This window comes from Psammomys obesus, unplaced genomic scaffold, assembly GCF_907164565.1.
Source record: "Psammomys obesus unplaced genomic scaffold, mPsaObe1.curated_primary_1811, whole genome shotgun sequence".
Taxonomy (NCBI): domain Eukaryota; kingdom Metazoa; phylum Chordata; class Mammalia; order Rodentia; family Muridae; genus Psammomys; species Psammomys obesus.
The window spans coordinates 18,023,289-18,037,985 of NW_026585895.1; the positions used below are offsets into that span (position 1 = coordinate 18,023,289).

A 14,697-nucleotide genomic window follows, 5' to 3' on the forward strand; every position below is an offset into this window, starting at 1 on the left:
TCTTTAAAAGAAAAAGAAAGAAAGCAGGCTTAACAAACTATGAAAAAGCAATCCAGTAACCACATTCCTCTGTGGTTTCTGCCTCAAGCACCTGCCTTGCTTTTCCTCAATAACGGACTATAACTGCTAAGATGAAATAAACCCTTTCTTTCCCAAGATGCTTTTGATCAGTGTTCTGTCATAGCAACAGAAAGCACACTAGAACAGAACCCTAAGCATAAGCTAAAGGTGCCAGTGCGTTTACAACGCTCTCACTTCACCACGATGTTAGTTCTGTGTCTCTGACAATGTCTCTGCACCTCCTCACCTGAAAAATTACACGTAATAATTGCAGGGGCAATATAAGACAATGGAGAGATAATTCCTGGTGCAGTGTCAGTTTTCCGCAGATAGTCTGCTTTTTCTCACACCGTAGTTCAAAGTAAGAAGTAAAATTTTCTTGGAACATGAGGATATGGCAAAATATTACACGCCATTTCTTTATCCTCTAAGGAACTTTAACAGTGTTATTTTAAGCAACGCACCTCAGACTTCAAGATCCTTGAACTACTGTCTCTTACCTTAAAGTTGTCTTCCCATGCAGCAGTCTCCTTTACCTTTGGCATTTGGTAAATGAGAGAGGCGATAACTGTATCAAGAAAGGATAAAAGCACACAAGTGTGTTGTCATCATTGGGGCCGGAATACCACTGGCCAAAGCTCATGTGTGTGAGCTAAGCCTAATCTTCCTATCCTTATAGCATGCCAGTGCTCTCCTACAGCATGGAGACTAACTATTCCACATGCATTTCTTTTGCATCAGTTTTTTTATTTCTCACTGAGATAGTCATCAGGGGCACACAACTCTAAAGACAGAACCAGATATAGGAAACTTAATGTAGCATTATTTTTGTGTCTGTTTTTGCATGTGTGTGAGAACATGTTCATGTGTGCTGTGTATGAATGTGCCTGTAAGATGTATGTGCAAGCCAGAAGTTAACATCAAGTGTCTTCCTCAGTTGCTCTCAATCTTCTATTTTGAGACAGAGTCTCATTCGGTGATTCAGCAAACCCCAGAGATCTTCCTGTCTCTGCCTCTCCAGTAGTGGGATTAGAAGTGCAAACAGATGCTCTGGGATTTGTTGTTGTTTTTAAGGTGGATGTTGGGAATTCAACTCAAGTCCTCATGTTTGGACAGCACAGCAAGCACTTTACTGGTTGAACATCTCTAAAGCTGTCTATGTCTATTCTTAAGGATTATTATTTTTCCTCACATCCTTCCCTACTACACCATGTAGTAATCAAATCCCAGCAACTACACTTCATAAATCCTCCCTAGTGTGAGTTATACAAGGAGAGTGATGGGTACTTGAAGCCATCACGGGCATCCAAGATGTCATGCTTTGGCTCTGGTCCTGCTGTGGCTTTGGTCAGGTTTACATAGTTTATTTTGTTTTGTGTTATCACATGAGATGCACGTTTTCTCAGTTTCCTGTGTTTCTTCTAAACCAAAGAGTTTTCAAGGTGCAGATAGTAAATATCTTAGACTTTGCAGATCATGTGGTCTCTGTCATAATTGCTTAAAACTGTCACTGTAACACCAGAATAGCTCTAGACAACAGATAAATGAACGGACAGGACTCTCTTTCGATGAAACCTATTTTGCAAAAATAATTTTGCCTGAAACTGGATACATTTGGGAAGCATGGTAGGTCTTTCGGGGGCACATTGTGTTGTTATACTATCAGATGCTCTCTGTTCTTATTCAGCATTAGGCAATGTGAAACATTATGGGCTCACTTCTTGCCATAGCAGGGTCAATGAAATCAACTTCTCTTTTTGTCTCTCTCAGCATCCTCTTGTCAATCTGGTTTCAAAGGCCAGATTCATTTTACTGATCATCTTGGTCTATGCAAGCAGTGCTGTAGGCAGTTGAGTGTGATACTCTGAAACTGTGAGGTGTTACAGGCATGCTTTCAATGTTGTCCCTCCTCTCCTTCTAATAACGCCAGTCTTCTGCCCCTTAGGAGCTTTCTGTTTGTGTCTGTTGAAATATCAACCATAAGTACTTAAAATGAACCCCCAAATGGGCTGGCTTAAACCAGCAACAAATTAACATTTCTCATGACTTTCTAAGCTGCTCAAATGGTTCTTCTGTAAGTAATAGCCTAGAGTGATTCACTAGGTTGTACTCAGCTGGCACTTGGCAGGGGGGCTATGTTCAATTAGAACTTATAGGATAGAGGGGGTCTCTCTCCCCCATCTCTCCTTCTCTCCATGTCCTTCTCGACCTCTTTTATCCCTGCCCTCCCTCCCCCAACATGTTCTTTCACTCCACACTGTTTGGGGCATAGCCAACTCAGGAGTACATTCCAAGGAACATAATGAAAAAGGTAAAATGTTTCTCTTATGTTCTGCAATTCATAAAAGTACTTTCACCACATTTTATTGGTTGAGGTAATTATACAGATACTGAAAGGTCAATAGTAAAGACAATGAGTTGCATCTCTTGGTGGAAGGAATAGTAAAGTTAAAGTGTGAAGACTGTGCTTACATATTGGAGCATGAAGAATTTGTATTAAATTTGCCATCTTACACACATTCAAAGGCAAAGCTTTAGGTTACTTTTTATCCCAGGAGAGATGGCTATTGGTGGAAGAAGTAAATACTTAATGGGACAGGATATTACACTGTATGAGGAGAATGTATCTTATAAGAGGAAGAATGGGTTTGAAAGGTAACCCAGGTTCCCTTCAGTCAGCTGAATCCTCTGGATCACTTCTGGTAAGGGAAGGTGGTCATTCACTTGCCAAATCCTGGATCCACATGTGACCTTTATGTTTTTCATGACTTTTCTTGGGGAAATGAAGGGATATGTCCATTCATTCTAGATACAACACCAACAAACTAAAGAAACAACTTCTTACAAGTCAAGCTTGGGAAAACCAATAAGTTACTTATAAAAGCATTGGTGAGAAATTACTTACAAGACATTGGGTAACTAATTCTTGGTCAGGTTCATGGCCAAAATTCAACTTAGCATAGGGGAACACTCGTGAAAGTTCCAATAGTAGAGTCTAGTCAACACTCCATTTTCTATATATTCTAGCACTTCTCAAGACAACATACAGTGTTATGTCTGGCTGGAGAGAAGCTCAGGAATGTAGCCAGGCTGGTTCTTGTGAAGTTCCAGATTGAATCATCACAATTACTCTGATTTCAAGACAATAATGGCTGTATCGTTCCCTTGGAGGATGGAGTTCCACAATACACACTGATGACATTTTTCTAAGACACATATAAGACCATTCAGGCAATGACATTAGTTGCTTATCATGCTGCCTGTTAAAAGCAAGTTAAGAAAGTAAAGGAGGGGGGGATGGGTTTATTTTGGCTCAAAGTTTTAGGGACTATAGTCCACTCTGGCAAAGGCACCATAGCTGCAGAAGCAGGAAAAGAGCCGAGGAATGAATACTGTTTCTTCTCTTTGTTCACAAAAGTTCAGGAGTCCGGCCCATAGAATGACACTGCTTACATTACGGTAGGCCACTCTATCTCAATCAACCTAATCTAGAAAAGCCCTCACAGGCATTTCCAAAGGACTTGTTACCATGGTTACTATCAATTCCACCAAACTGCTAATCAAAGTTAACCATCAAAGCCACACAGGCCTTGTTGGCTGCTGTATTAGTCATTACTGTAAAGAGATATCATGACCATGTAAAAGAATCATTTAATTGGAATTTTCTTATAGTTTCAATGGTTTATCATTATCATCATGGCCGCATGCAGGCAGACATGGTGCTCAGAGATCAACCGAGAGTTCTATATCCAGATCCACAGGCAGCAGAAAGCAAAAGACTCTAGGTTAGGAAGGGGTTTTTTTTGAAACCTCACAGTCCACTCCCAGTGATACACTTCCTTCAACAAGGCCACACCCATTAATACTTTCAAATAGTGCCACTCCCTGACCAAGCATTCAAATCTATGAGCCTATGGGGACCATTCTCTTTCAAAGGATCACAGATACCATCTTTCCATGAACCAAACACATCAGAGTCCAGTGAAGCCTGAGATCCTGACTACAAAGTTGAGGTAACTGCATCAAGTCTTTACCGAGTTGAAGAAATCTGATATCACTCCTGGCTTAGCTCTTTTCCAGTATACTTTCTGAAATGACACCTCTTTGACTAGCCCTTGGTGTGGAAAGTGTCTCACAAGTCCACCTCTGTCTTTCCGAGAATAAAGTCTTTGTGCTTTACTCTTCAACTTCTTAGTTATAATCTAAAGTCCTCAGTATCTTTCCCACTATACCATCCAATCCTCATACTCTTTTTGTGGTACCCACCAGCTGTCTTAATAGAACTGTCTGAAAAGGCAAAGTTTGCAAGCAACCTTCACTGTACGACAATAATTGACAGACAGAACCAGAAAAAGAGATATGGGACAGCCACTTGAAACGATATCAAAATGAATTTATTGATTCAGGAAGTTACATTAAAGAAAAGAATTGTGGCTGCAGAACAAATCCCCACGTTATCTCGCCTTTTTATTTAACATGATTTTTTTTCTATATTCATTGTTCTACTTTCACAATGTCTTCAATAATAAAACACCTGGAAATTAATTTAATAGAAAATGGCTGAAGAGACATGAGTGGTAGAGCAGTTGTTGCCTGTTATGGGAAGAGGCCCTGAACTCAATATCCAGCACACATACAAACACACACACACACACACACATGCATCTTACTATGAACAATTTTTAATATTTTAAAAAAGTAGCTTCTCTTAGCTTTAAAAAAAATCTTTCTAAAGTGAGTATGAACTCTTTTGCAATGAAGAATACTCACTGAAAAAGAAAGGTCAGTCTAGAAGAAGTATAAGCCAGGAATACCTGGAATAGATCTCAGAGGTCAACATCATGCAAGGCCATTATCATATTTTTCTATGAAGTGTCCTTTTGTGCCACCATCGGAATTCAGAGCTAGCTAGATCAAATATTAGTCTGACTCAGCACAGCACTTCTTTTTGCTTTTATGCTAATGCTTAAAAGCCTGAAACTCTGCTCTTTATTCAATATATTTCATCAAATATTTATTGAGCACCTACTATGTGCCAATCATCAAGGAAACAAGATTAACTAGATAGTTCTGCTGATATTTAAGTCAATAAATGGCTCCATGGAAGAGTCTATATTTTTTTTCAAAATGGGATAGTCATTCTGATAATTTTCTCAAGTCAGAAAATGCATACAGTAAGAATTCCAAAGGTCCAAAGATGAATAATGTACTTCTGATGATTTCATCGTGTTGACTAGTACAATATCAGATTATACTGCTTTATTATTTTTAAAATGCTCATACATTTGTGTCACTTTGCTGACATACCACCACTGTTCTCTTCAATAGGATTTCAGCTCTTTTATTCCTTTTGGTAGAAATTACTTCAATCTGTTTGGTCTTTGAGCCAAATCTCTCAGTTAGACATTGAGCTCAGAAGGAGGATTCCATGAGGTAAAACTGTTCTAAAGTCTAAGCCAAGGCATATGTTTCAAACTACAGTGAATAAGTCCTGTTGAATCAGCAATTAAACAATTAACAAGCTAAAAAATACAGCATGTTGGGCACAAGTTCCCCATTTTATTTATTAAACCATACTATTTTTAGAATTAATTTTTACTAATTTAATTTTTATTTAAATTATTTCAATTTTTTCTTCCTTGTCCATTATTTTATGTAAGTTTTTTTTTTTCATGATGACTCTCACAGTATGGCATTTAGACGAATTTGACTGTAAAAGAATTTTGAACATACTCACATTTCACATTGCAGAAAGGAATGTGTCCTGTGGGAGTAGAAGGTGCTTTACATAGTGTCTTATAAAAGAAAGGTGTCTGAACAGTGGACGTTTTTCAAACCATGTTTCAAACTAACCAGTGGGTTAGTTTACCAACCCACTACTTTTTCTTGCCCAGGATTGCTTCTCTATATGTGATATTAAGCCAGCCATTCCTTGCATCTATATTGTAGTCAAGATGCCTTACGCATTTTTTTTCATGGTATTAGAGTGGCTTTTTCAGTTAGCACATATTTCCTGAGAAGCTACTACACATCAAACATTGATCTTGGTAACAGAAATGGTTAAACACTAGTCACAAACTACAGAGACATATGTATACACTAGTCCTCCTGAATTTTATTTTATGATGAAATGTTAATTTTGCTTCTATGAAATAAATGCTTCATTTCATAATTTTGAATAGACTGGTATTCCAAGATTCTTTTAGCTTAGACTTAGGATGTTAAACATTGTGGAAAAATAATAGTTTTTTTTTTTCTTGGCCTGTAGCATTTTAATTTTAGTGTGAGGAAGAAAATTTTTTAATTAATTTTAAGACTTTGCTTTCAGAGGGACATGAAACAATAGTTCAGATACTGTGTGAGGTGGAATATGCTAGATTCAGAAATACTGATGGCTTAGCCACCATCTCTGTCACTGTAAACTGGCAGTGAGTTTCTTCCTGTAGGTTGGGGACACCTTTCACATCTTTTCTGCCCACTCACCTCGCAACTCTGGACCTCATCCTAATTTGGTCAACCAGCCCTAGACATTCTTCCCAGTTGCTTTCTGATATGACTAGTCTTTACATCACTGCATCTCGACCTGTGACTATAGATTCCCATCCAATACCGTCTTTTCTGGTTCTGCTCTTCTCATTGGAAATCGTCACTCTGATCCTCCTGGTGAGGAATGAGAGTTCTGCCTCATTGAGGGTGGACAGGGCACAGCAAGGGGATAGGAATGTGTGGTTATATGCTTAGGATTTCTTCCTAACCCACCCAAAGGTGAGCACCAGTCTCTCTCCGTTGAAATACAAACAGCAAAAGAAGTTGCAGACCCAACAAAGGAAAACAAATTCAGGAAATTAATGTGTTTAGTTCTGGGCCTATGGAAACACAACAGAAAGTTAGCATGGTAATATACACAGTATTATACACATGTCTCTTAAATCTTTCAGGTGGGAGGGGAAGGAAGGAGGAACTTAAAAAATGCTTTGAAATGCTAATGTTAAAATGTCTCACAAAAAGTCCCGGATGCCTATAAAACAATCAGAAATATGCAAAACAAGGGGTTATCTTATAGATGTGAAACTATAAAATGGTACTGTACTAAAACGAATGTTGCACATAAGCCAAGTAAAACTAACACCTGTTGATGCTGTTACTAATGATTTTGAACCTTCGTCCCAGGTCACACGCAAGCTAGAAAATAAGCTCTCTGAGTGTCAGAACGTAGGAGGAAGGCCTCTGTTACTCTTCATGGGAAACCTATCACTACACGGTCATACACGTTGCCCGACAGTCTTCAGCTGTTTTCCCAGTCCCCTGCATACTTTCGAGAATAGTCAAATAACAAGTTCATAGAAATGTGTAAAAGCAACTTGAAGTCCCGGTTTTGGGTGTCAACGTCCCAAGAACAGAAGGTACAGTGAAAATGAAAGGGGGGAAAACACGGTTTAAGCACCTTAAACACCCTGACAAAACCTAACATGTTTTCAGAGTGTCGGTTCTCACCTTGCAGAACAGATGTTAGGCTTTTAAACCACTCTTCAGCGAAAACAATTCCTCTCCAGGAAACCACAAACTCTCTCTCCAAACCCTGGCAGAGGGATTCTCCCGAGGCCGCCGCTGCTAACCCCTCTCCTGTAGCTACTGGTTTGCTTGCAATAGATCGCAACCTAGGAGGGAGTGGTGCTGGACCTCAAATCGGCGAAGCTTGACCAAGCACCAGAAGCTCTACTTTGGAAGAGGGAGGCGCCTCCTTGGGACGAGAGGCTTCCCTACCCTAGCGCCCGCGGCCAGAAACGGAAACCACTAGCTGCGCTCAAGTGAGTGGAGTGATGAAATCAAGGCTATAGGGGAAGGAAGCTCAGCGACCTAACTGGTGACAAGCTGCTGAGCCCCAGCGAGGAAGCCTCACGGTCCCACCGTGGTCCCGGGGGGGAGGGGGTCGGGGGAGGGTCGCATCCCCGGGTTTGGACCACGCGAAGAGGGGGGGGAGCCAGGGGGGGGGGGGGGAGTGCGGCTCAGATTCCGCGGGGTCCCCCGCCTGCGGGTTCTGGGTACCAGGTAGCCGCCGCGCGGGGCAGCGCAGGCTCGGCGGCCGCGGGGCTCGGCAGGAGGGCGGCGCGCGGGCCGCGGAGGGGTTGCCCCGGCGCGCGGCCGGCCGGTCCGCGGCTCACCTGGAGCGCACAGGTAGGACCGGGGCGGGGCGCGGGGCTGGCGCGCAGGCGCGGGATCCGGCCTCGCCCCTGCCGACGTCGCCGGCGGGAGCTCACCTGGGAGACTCGCCGGGGAAGAGGAGCCTCGGCGCGGCCTCGCTCGGCGACGCGGGAGGCCCGGCGGGAGGGCAGGAAGCGGCGGCGGAGGAGGAGTGGAACCGAGCGGCCGAGGTGACCACGGCCACCGGAGTCGCCGGCGCCGCCACCTGCACTTGGCTCCGGGCCGGCGGGCAGAGCCCCGGGCTCGGCCACCGCTTCCCGCCCGCCCTGCCCCTGCCCACCTGCCAGGTAAGCCCGCGTCCAGCCGGTCGGGGTCCCGGCGAGGGGCAGGGTGCGGGGCCGCCCCGGAGCTGCCCGCGGCCGGTTGGACGCGGTCTCGAGAGCGGGTTTCAGTTGCCCCCCTCGGGGACACGGGTCGCGCCTGTCGCCGGTGCGCCCCCGCAGTCCCCGGGGCGAGGCTCCAGCCGGAGTCCCACAAAGTCCCCCTGGTCCCCCGGCCGGTCCTCGGGAGGGCGGGTCTCCCGCGGAGGCGCTGCGCAAGGCTCGCCAACTTGGGCGAGCAGGTTGTCTGCCCGCTCCCGGGTACCGAATGGGCCAAACCGGCGATAGGGGAGGGCTGTGGCTGGGCCGGGCAACTTTCCCCGCCGAGCCCAGACGGTGCTAGGCTGGAAACCGCGGCGGCCGAGCCCTCTCGAAGCTTTCCGGCTGGTTTGGAAGGCGCTCGGTGGTCGGGACGCGGGCATCCCGCGCTCTGCACTTTTCCGGGTGCACTCCCGGAGCCGGAGCTGCGCCCACTTTCCGGCTGAAGGTGGCAGAGTTCAGGACTTCGTGGCAGGAGGAAATAGAGCTGCGGTTCACCAGCTGCACACCCTCCTGTTTGAGGACCTGTTGACTTAAGGACTAGTGTATCTCGGATCTGGTGTGCCTGTGGCATATGACTCAAAGGTTAAAAAAAAAAAAAAAAAAAAAAAAAAAAAAAAAAAAAAACTTTGTTTCAGCATCCTGCCACGTCTGAACCTGGGAGTGCCAAGCCCAAATTCCTGTCTACCTAATTAAGATTTTCAGAAGCCCAAGAATTAAGGTTGAAAATACTCTTACCATAGACTTAATTCCTTTCTGCTGTTTTGGGAACTCCATCAAGTTGCTCCCCCCCCCCCCCCTCTTTTTTTTTTTTTTTTTTTTTTCTTTTTTTTTCTTTTAAAGAAAATGTTAGTAAGTTATGACTTGCTGTTGAAGTTACACTACGTAAGGAACTAGAATTCTTTTTGTGAAAATTCAGGAAGTTACAACATTTGAATTTGAGAGTTTCTGGTGGTGAGAAAAATCTGAACTTTTATCATCTAACTTTGAGTTTGTTGCTTAGAGACATGAGTTCAGAACCGCACCCTATAATTATTATTTTTTTTCCCTTTAACATTAACTGAAACATAACATACATGCTAGTTGAAACATTCTGGGCAGTGTATTCCTACCAAGCATTTTTTAAAATACAGTTTTAACCAACACATTTTCTCATAGACAAATTTAATAATAGATAGTAAGTCCAGTCCCTATGTGTGTTTAGTTTTACCTTTGTCCATTTAACTTAAAATGCTTTAGGCGGTACATCTTTTTAAAAATGAGTTGCAATTAAAATCTAAAAACAAGCAAACAAGCAAAAATTGTACACAGACAATTCAAGCAAGGTCTTTCAAGAGCCTCACTTGCCCTCTTAGTCTTACTGAGAAACTGATGTGCTAAGTGCTGTTTGAATACCAAGCAGGTGTTACCCCCTAAATTTTGAATATTAGTTTTCACTGGCCATTGGGCAGGTATCGTCAGGCCATCTTAACTTTAACCTCTAGTTACCTGCTCTTGTTAGTTGTGATAACAAAGGTGCTTTGGTTTCTATCTGGAAAAGATTGGGGGGGGGGCGTTTTCCCACACTAGGATAATGAAGCCTTGAGAACATTAGAATATCCTCTAGGGCTAGAATATCTTCTTGCACTCCCCTTCCAGCCTTGGCCACCTAGTCAACCCATCCCAATTGGATGGCAGCAGCCCAGAAGGACGATCTAACTGCAGTTTGCAAGAGAGATAGCATTATTGTGGTGGGTTCACTGAGGGCTTACATATAATTGTTTATCACCGCTCTCATTCTCACTTATCACAAGATGGCTATCTTCCTTCCTTTCATGTAGCTTGTAAGGACTTTGTAGTTATAGGCTAGCCAATTGTTCTCTGTCCAGCTCTAGTTTGGTCCGATTTCCACCTTGCTTTGTGGAGGCTCATTGAGGCCCATCATGCTTTCCCCTGGCTGAGGATTTTCACTTGCATACTGATGGTCCCATGTGGACTGAGACTTACTTTTAATCCCCTTTTGGTATTTCAGAGACACAGTTTTGTTTTTTTTTTTTTTTTGTTTTGTTTTGTTTTGTTTTGTTTTTGAGCCAATTTGGATGACATTAGTCTGTTCTGATCTTTTATTATATTGGCTTAAGCCATATTTTATAAGGCATAGACCCAATGTCTTCCATCCACTTGCAATAATCTAGACATTTGGTTTCAAGCACACTTCCTTAATACCAGTGCTGTAAAAACTTTTTTTTTTAAACCCACAATCCTCTAATTTGAAATATTCTCTTTCAACTCAATTCATGCTGCTAAGGGTGTATGTGCAGAAATGAAATGAGTTTCATAAAATAGTATTGCTAGTAAGGGTGTATGTACATTAATGAAACGAGTTTCACAAAACAATGTCTAACCTTAGGACATAGATGCTCTTTTTTTTTTTTTTTTTTGCCTTAATATGCTAGATTCATTTCATGTCAGCTAATGGCTGGTACCTGTAATGCTACGGTGTTGCTCTCCTGTGAATGTACATGCTTTCAAGCCTTATTGTTCTAAAAGCTTACACACATATTCTAAAAGATACACACAAATAAAATATTTTATAAAATCATATTGAACTCCTACTTAAGCATTTGACTCTACAGTATTGACACTAGATTAATCTCTCAAACATCAGGGGCTATACAAAATCTCATTGTGTATTATTATACTTTAAAAGGGTTCTGATGCTCTAGTGTATTTAGGAACAGGAAAAAAAATAGAAATGTTTCTGTGAGATTTTAATGATAACAATTATAAAGTTATTCTGCTTTTTTCCCTCCACCCCCACCTCAGTACTAATTTTATTATAACTTTTATACCTGAGTTATAATTCTGTTGGGGATTATGAAAAAAGTTTGTTAGGGAATGTATATCCTAATTTTTATATATACATATATATAATATATATATGTTCTGTAAATATGTATATATATTCTGTTAACATTTTTACCTTTATTATGAAACAGGTATAAGAGATGAATTACAGGAATCACTTCCTCTCTCCCGTAAGATACTTGATTCACAAATTAGACTAAAATGCTGAATTGCGGCTTGATAGTTAAGAGCATGGGCTGTTCTTCCAGAAAATCGTCAGTTCCTAGCCCCCGCACGTTGCTCCCAGCAGTTTCACCAGTTGCAGGGAATCTGATGCCCTCTCCTGGCCTCTGTGGCACCACCTACTTGTGGTGCAAACACACATGCAGGCAAAACACCTATATGCATAACACATAAACACATCTATTGAAATAAATCAGTAGATTAGATTAGGCTTGGTGCACACTTTTAACCCAAGCACTTGGGAGGCAGAGGCAGAGGCAGAGGCAGCGGCAGCGGCAGCTATGTTTGAGGCTAATAGAGTCTACATAGTGGTTTCCAGGACAACCAGAGCTATGTAGCTGAGACCCCATATTTAAAACAAATAAACAAAAATTAGATCCTTAAGTGATTTGTGGGAATATAGTCTTGAAAACTCTAATTGGGGATAATTAACATTTTCAGGGCCACTTTTAACGTTAACCTGCCTTCACATTTTTGGTGGAAGGAAATTTTCTCTTGAAGAAAATATTGCTGTATTTTATATTTTGAAAATGGTTAATACCAAAATCATCTAGATAGATTGAGTTCTTTAGTATATAAAGTATACTAATACATTTGGAATAAACAGACCATTTATTAGTCTAAAAGCTGATCAAGAAGAAAAGAGTATTTTCTGTTACCTATCCGTTATGCCTCTGGTTAATTCAGGACAATTGGTATTATAGAGTTTGGGTAATTTAAACATAATTAATATAGTGTGGATGATAACATTAAATTTCAATTGGTTCCAGCAATGGCAGGGTGAAAAGTACATTAATTTATGGTAAAACACAGGCACGTGAGAATTAGAATTCCAGGTCATAAATAGCTACTGATAACTGGACCAAACCTTCCTGAATCATTCTCTGGACTTAGAATTCTGTAACTTTTTCCTCTATCCTTGTTTGAATTTCAAACTATGTAAACTAATTTGTTTAACTATAGGATTGCCTGCTGGGTATGTTTAACTTATGATAATAACTGGAGATTACACATGTGTAAACCAGGACCTTCATCACTCAACAAGCAAAAAAAAAAAAAAAAAAGTTTCACTTCCTGTAGTCTATCTATAGATGCTAGAAATTTTACCATGTCTTACCCACAAAAATTGGGTGATTCATTTGTTAGCAAAACTTGAGCTCATTTGGAGTAAAATGTGAGTGAGCTGTCAGGAAACTGCTGTCTATACCACTGATCTAGTGTTTCTTGCTACAGAAACAGTGCTGGTTTTTTAAAAATTAAATTAATTCATCCAATTTACATCCCAATAGAAACCCCCTCCCTCCTCTCCTTCTGATCCCATCCTCTTTCCTCTTGTCTGCCTCCTCTTCTCCTTAGAAAAGGGAAGCCCCTCCTCACCAACCCACTCTGGCATGTTTGTTTGTGTCAGGACTGAATGCATCCTCTTCCACTTAGGCCAGACAAGGTAGCCCAGGTAGGGGAAAGAGGTCCAAAGGCAAACAGTAGAGTCCTTGTCAGAGACAGCCCCAACTCCACTTGCTAGGGAACCCACATGAGGACCAATCTGCTTATCAGCTACATATATGTTGGGGACCTAGGTCCAGTCCATGCCTGCTCTTTGTTTGGTGCTTCAGTCTCTGAAAGCCCCCATGGGCCTAGGGTAGTTGACTCTGTTGGTCTCCTTGTGGATTTCTTGTCTCCTCCAGTTCCTTCCACCTTCTCCACCCACTCTTCCACAAGACTCCCTGAGTTCTGCCTAATGTTGGCTGTAGGTCTCAGAATCTTTTATTGCATAATACTGCCTTAGGCCCGGATGGATTAGGTATCTGACTCATGCATGTCACTATCCAAATGTCTAAAAAAATAGGTAGATAGATACTATACTATAGTATAGGATTATCTATAGTATTATCTGGGTATCAGGCCACAAATACAGAGGCTGTTTTTAACTTTGATTTATCGGCTTCTAACATAGTTACCGCCTGAGTATCTGTGTCCCTCCAAAGTACATTTATGGAAATCTAGTTCCATGTGTGTTGGCAGTAAGACATAAGAGCTTGGTGTGCACACATTTAGTCCTGGCATCCTGGGACCAGAGACGAGCGGATCTCTGAGTTTAATGGCAGGCTCTCTTACATAGCAATCTGCAGGCTAACCAAGGCTGCATAGTTTAAACTATCTGAAACAAACAAAATGATCCTGTGGAAGGTGACTGGGTCATGAGGGCTCTGCCATCATTTGAGCTAGGACCGTTGGAGAGCTGGTAGCTTTTTGCAGTTCCGCTCTGTGGGGTATACTGTGTCCTTTATGGGAATGGGCCCTCTGTGCATGGGATCTGCCAGCGCCTTATCCTCCAGAATGTCAGCAGTTGGTTTTTGTCTACAAATTAGCCTGAGCAGAGAGAGTACTTTGTCATGGCCAGGTAAGACAGGCTAACATAGCAACCATCAGCCGGCTCTCTCTGTCTGCTTCACATATAACTGTTTCACCGTCATTACAAATCCCTCTCCCATTTCTCCTCTTTATCAGTGTTAACAACTCTTCTCTAGGGCAGCATACTCACTTCCTGTCTGACTTCTTAATACGTTGTCTTGTCACCTTCAAATCCATCCTCGGCAGAACCCCAGGGGCGGTAAACTGGAACTGCTTTCTCCCCTGAGCCGAGCTCATCCAAGGTTTTCTGTAGTGCTCAGTTCTACCCAGGGGGGAGCTCTTGGGTGAGTTAGCTTCCGTACATGCACAGACACTTGGATGGTTTGCATAGTAAGCAAGCATTTTCTGCCAGCCAGTTCTGTAGTATGAAAGAGTGAAGTGATGTAGCTTAGCTTAGGGGTAGAACTTCGCTGGCCTCTCATGCTGGAGGCCCTGTGTTTGATCCCCAGTACCGGTTTCCAAAATAAGGGGAGTGGGGCACAGGTGATGGGAAAGCATTAGGAAATGACCAAGGACAGGGGTGGGGGGGGAGGGGAAGCGTTTCATTGAATTTGCCCATTTAACTTAGACTGCTGTTACACCCATCTCATTCCTT

General features: G+C 42.3%; 2 protein-coding genes across 2 annotated transcripts in view; one reads left to right on the top strand and one right to left on the bottom strand.

The window, feature by feature from the left end:
* Positions 1-6,914: 6,914 nt before the first annotated feature.
* Positions 6,915-9,195, bottom strand: LOC129671073 (basic salivary proline-rich protein 2). Its single transcript, XM_055599710.1, has 2 exons — positions 8,107-9,195; positions 6,915-6,926 (listed from the first exon to the last, which is right to left on the bottom strand). The coding sequence occupies exons 1-2, from the start codon at positions 9,193-9,195 to the stop codon at positions 6,915-6,917; spliced, it is 1,101 nt and encodes a 366-aa protein (XP_055455685.1).
* The window catches only part of Galnt3 (polypeptide N-acetylgalactosaminyltransferase 3), a 37,481-nt gene continuing 31,051 nt past the window's right edge, over positions 8,268-14,697 (top strand). The window contains exon 1 of the mRNA XM_055600990.1: positions 8,268-8,549. The gene's annotated coding sequence lies outside the window, so the exon portion shown is untranslated. The remainder of the gene's footprint in view (positions 8,550-14,697) is intronic.

What these genes read in the sequence shown, in the direction of transcription:
- LOC129671073 (XM_055599710.1), bottom strand. Translation starts at nt 9,195, where the DNA reads ATGCCACAGGCACACCAGATCCGAGATACACTAGTCCTTAAGTCAACA.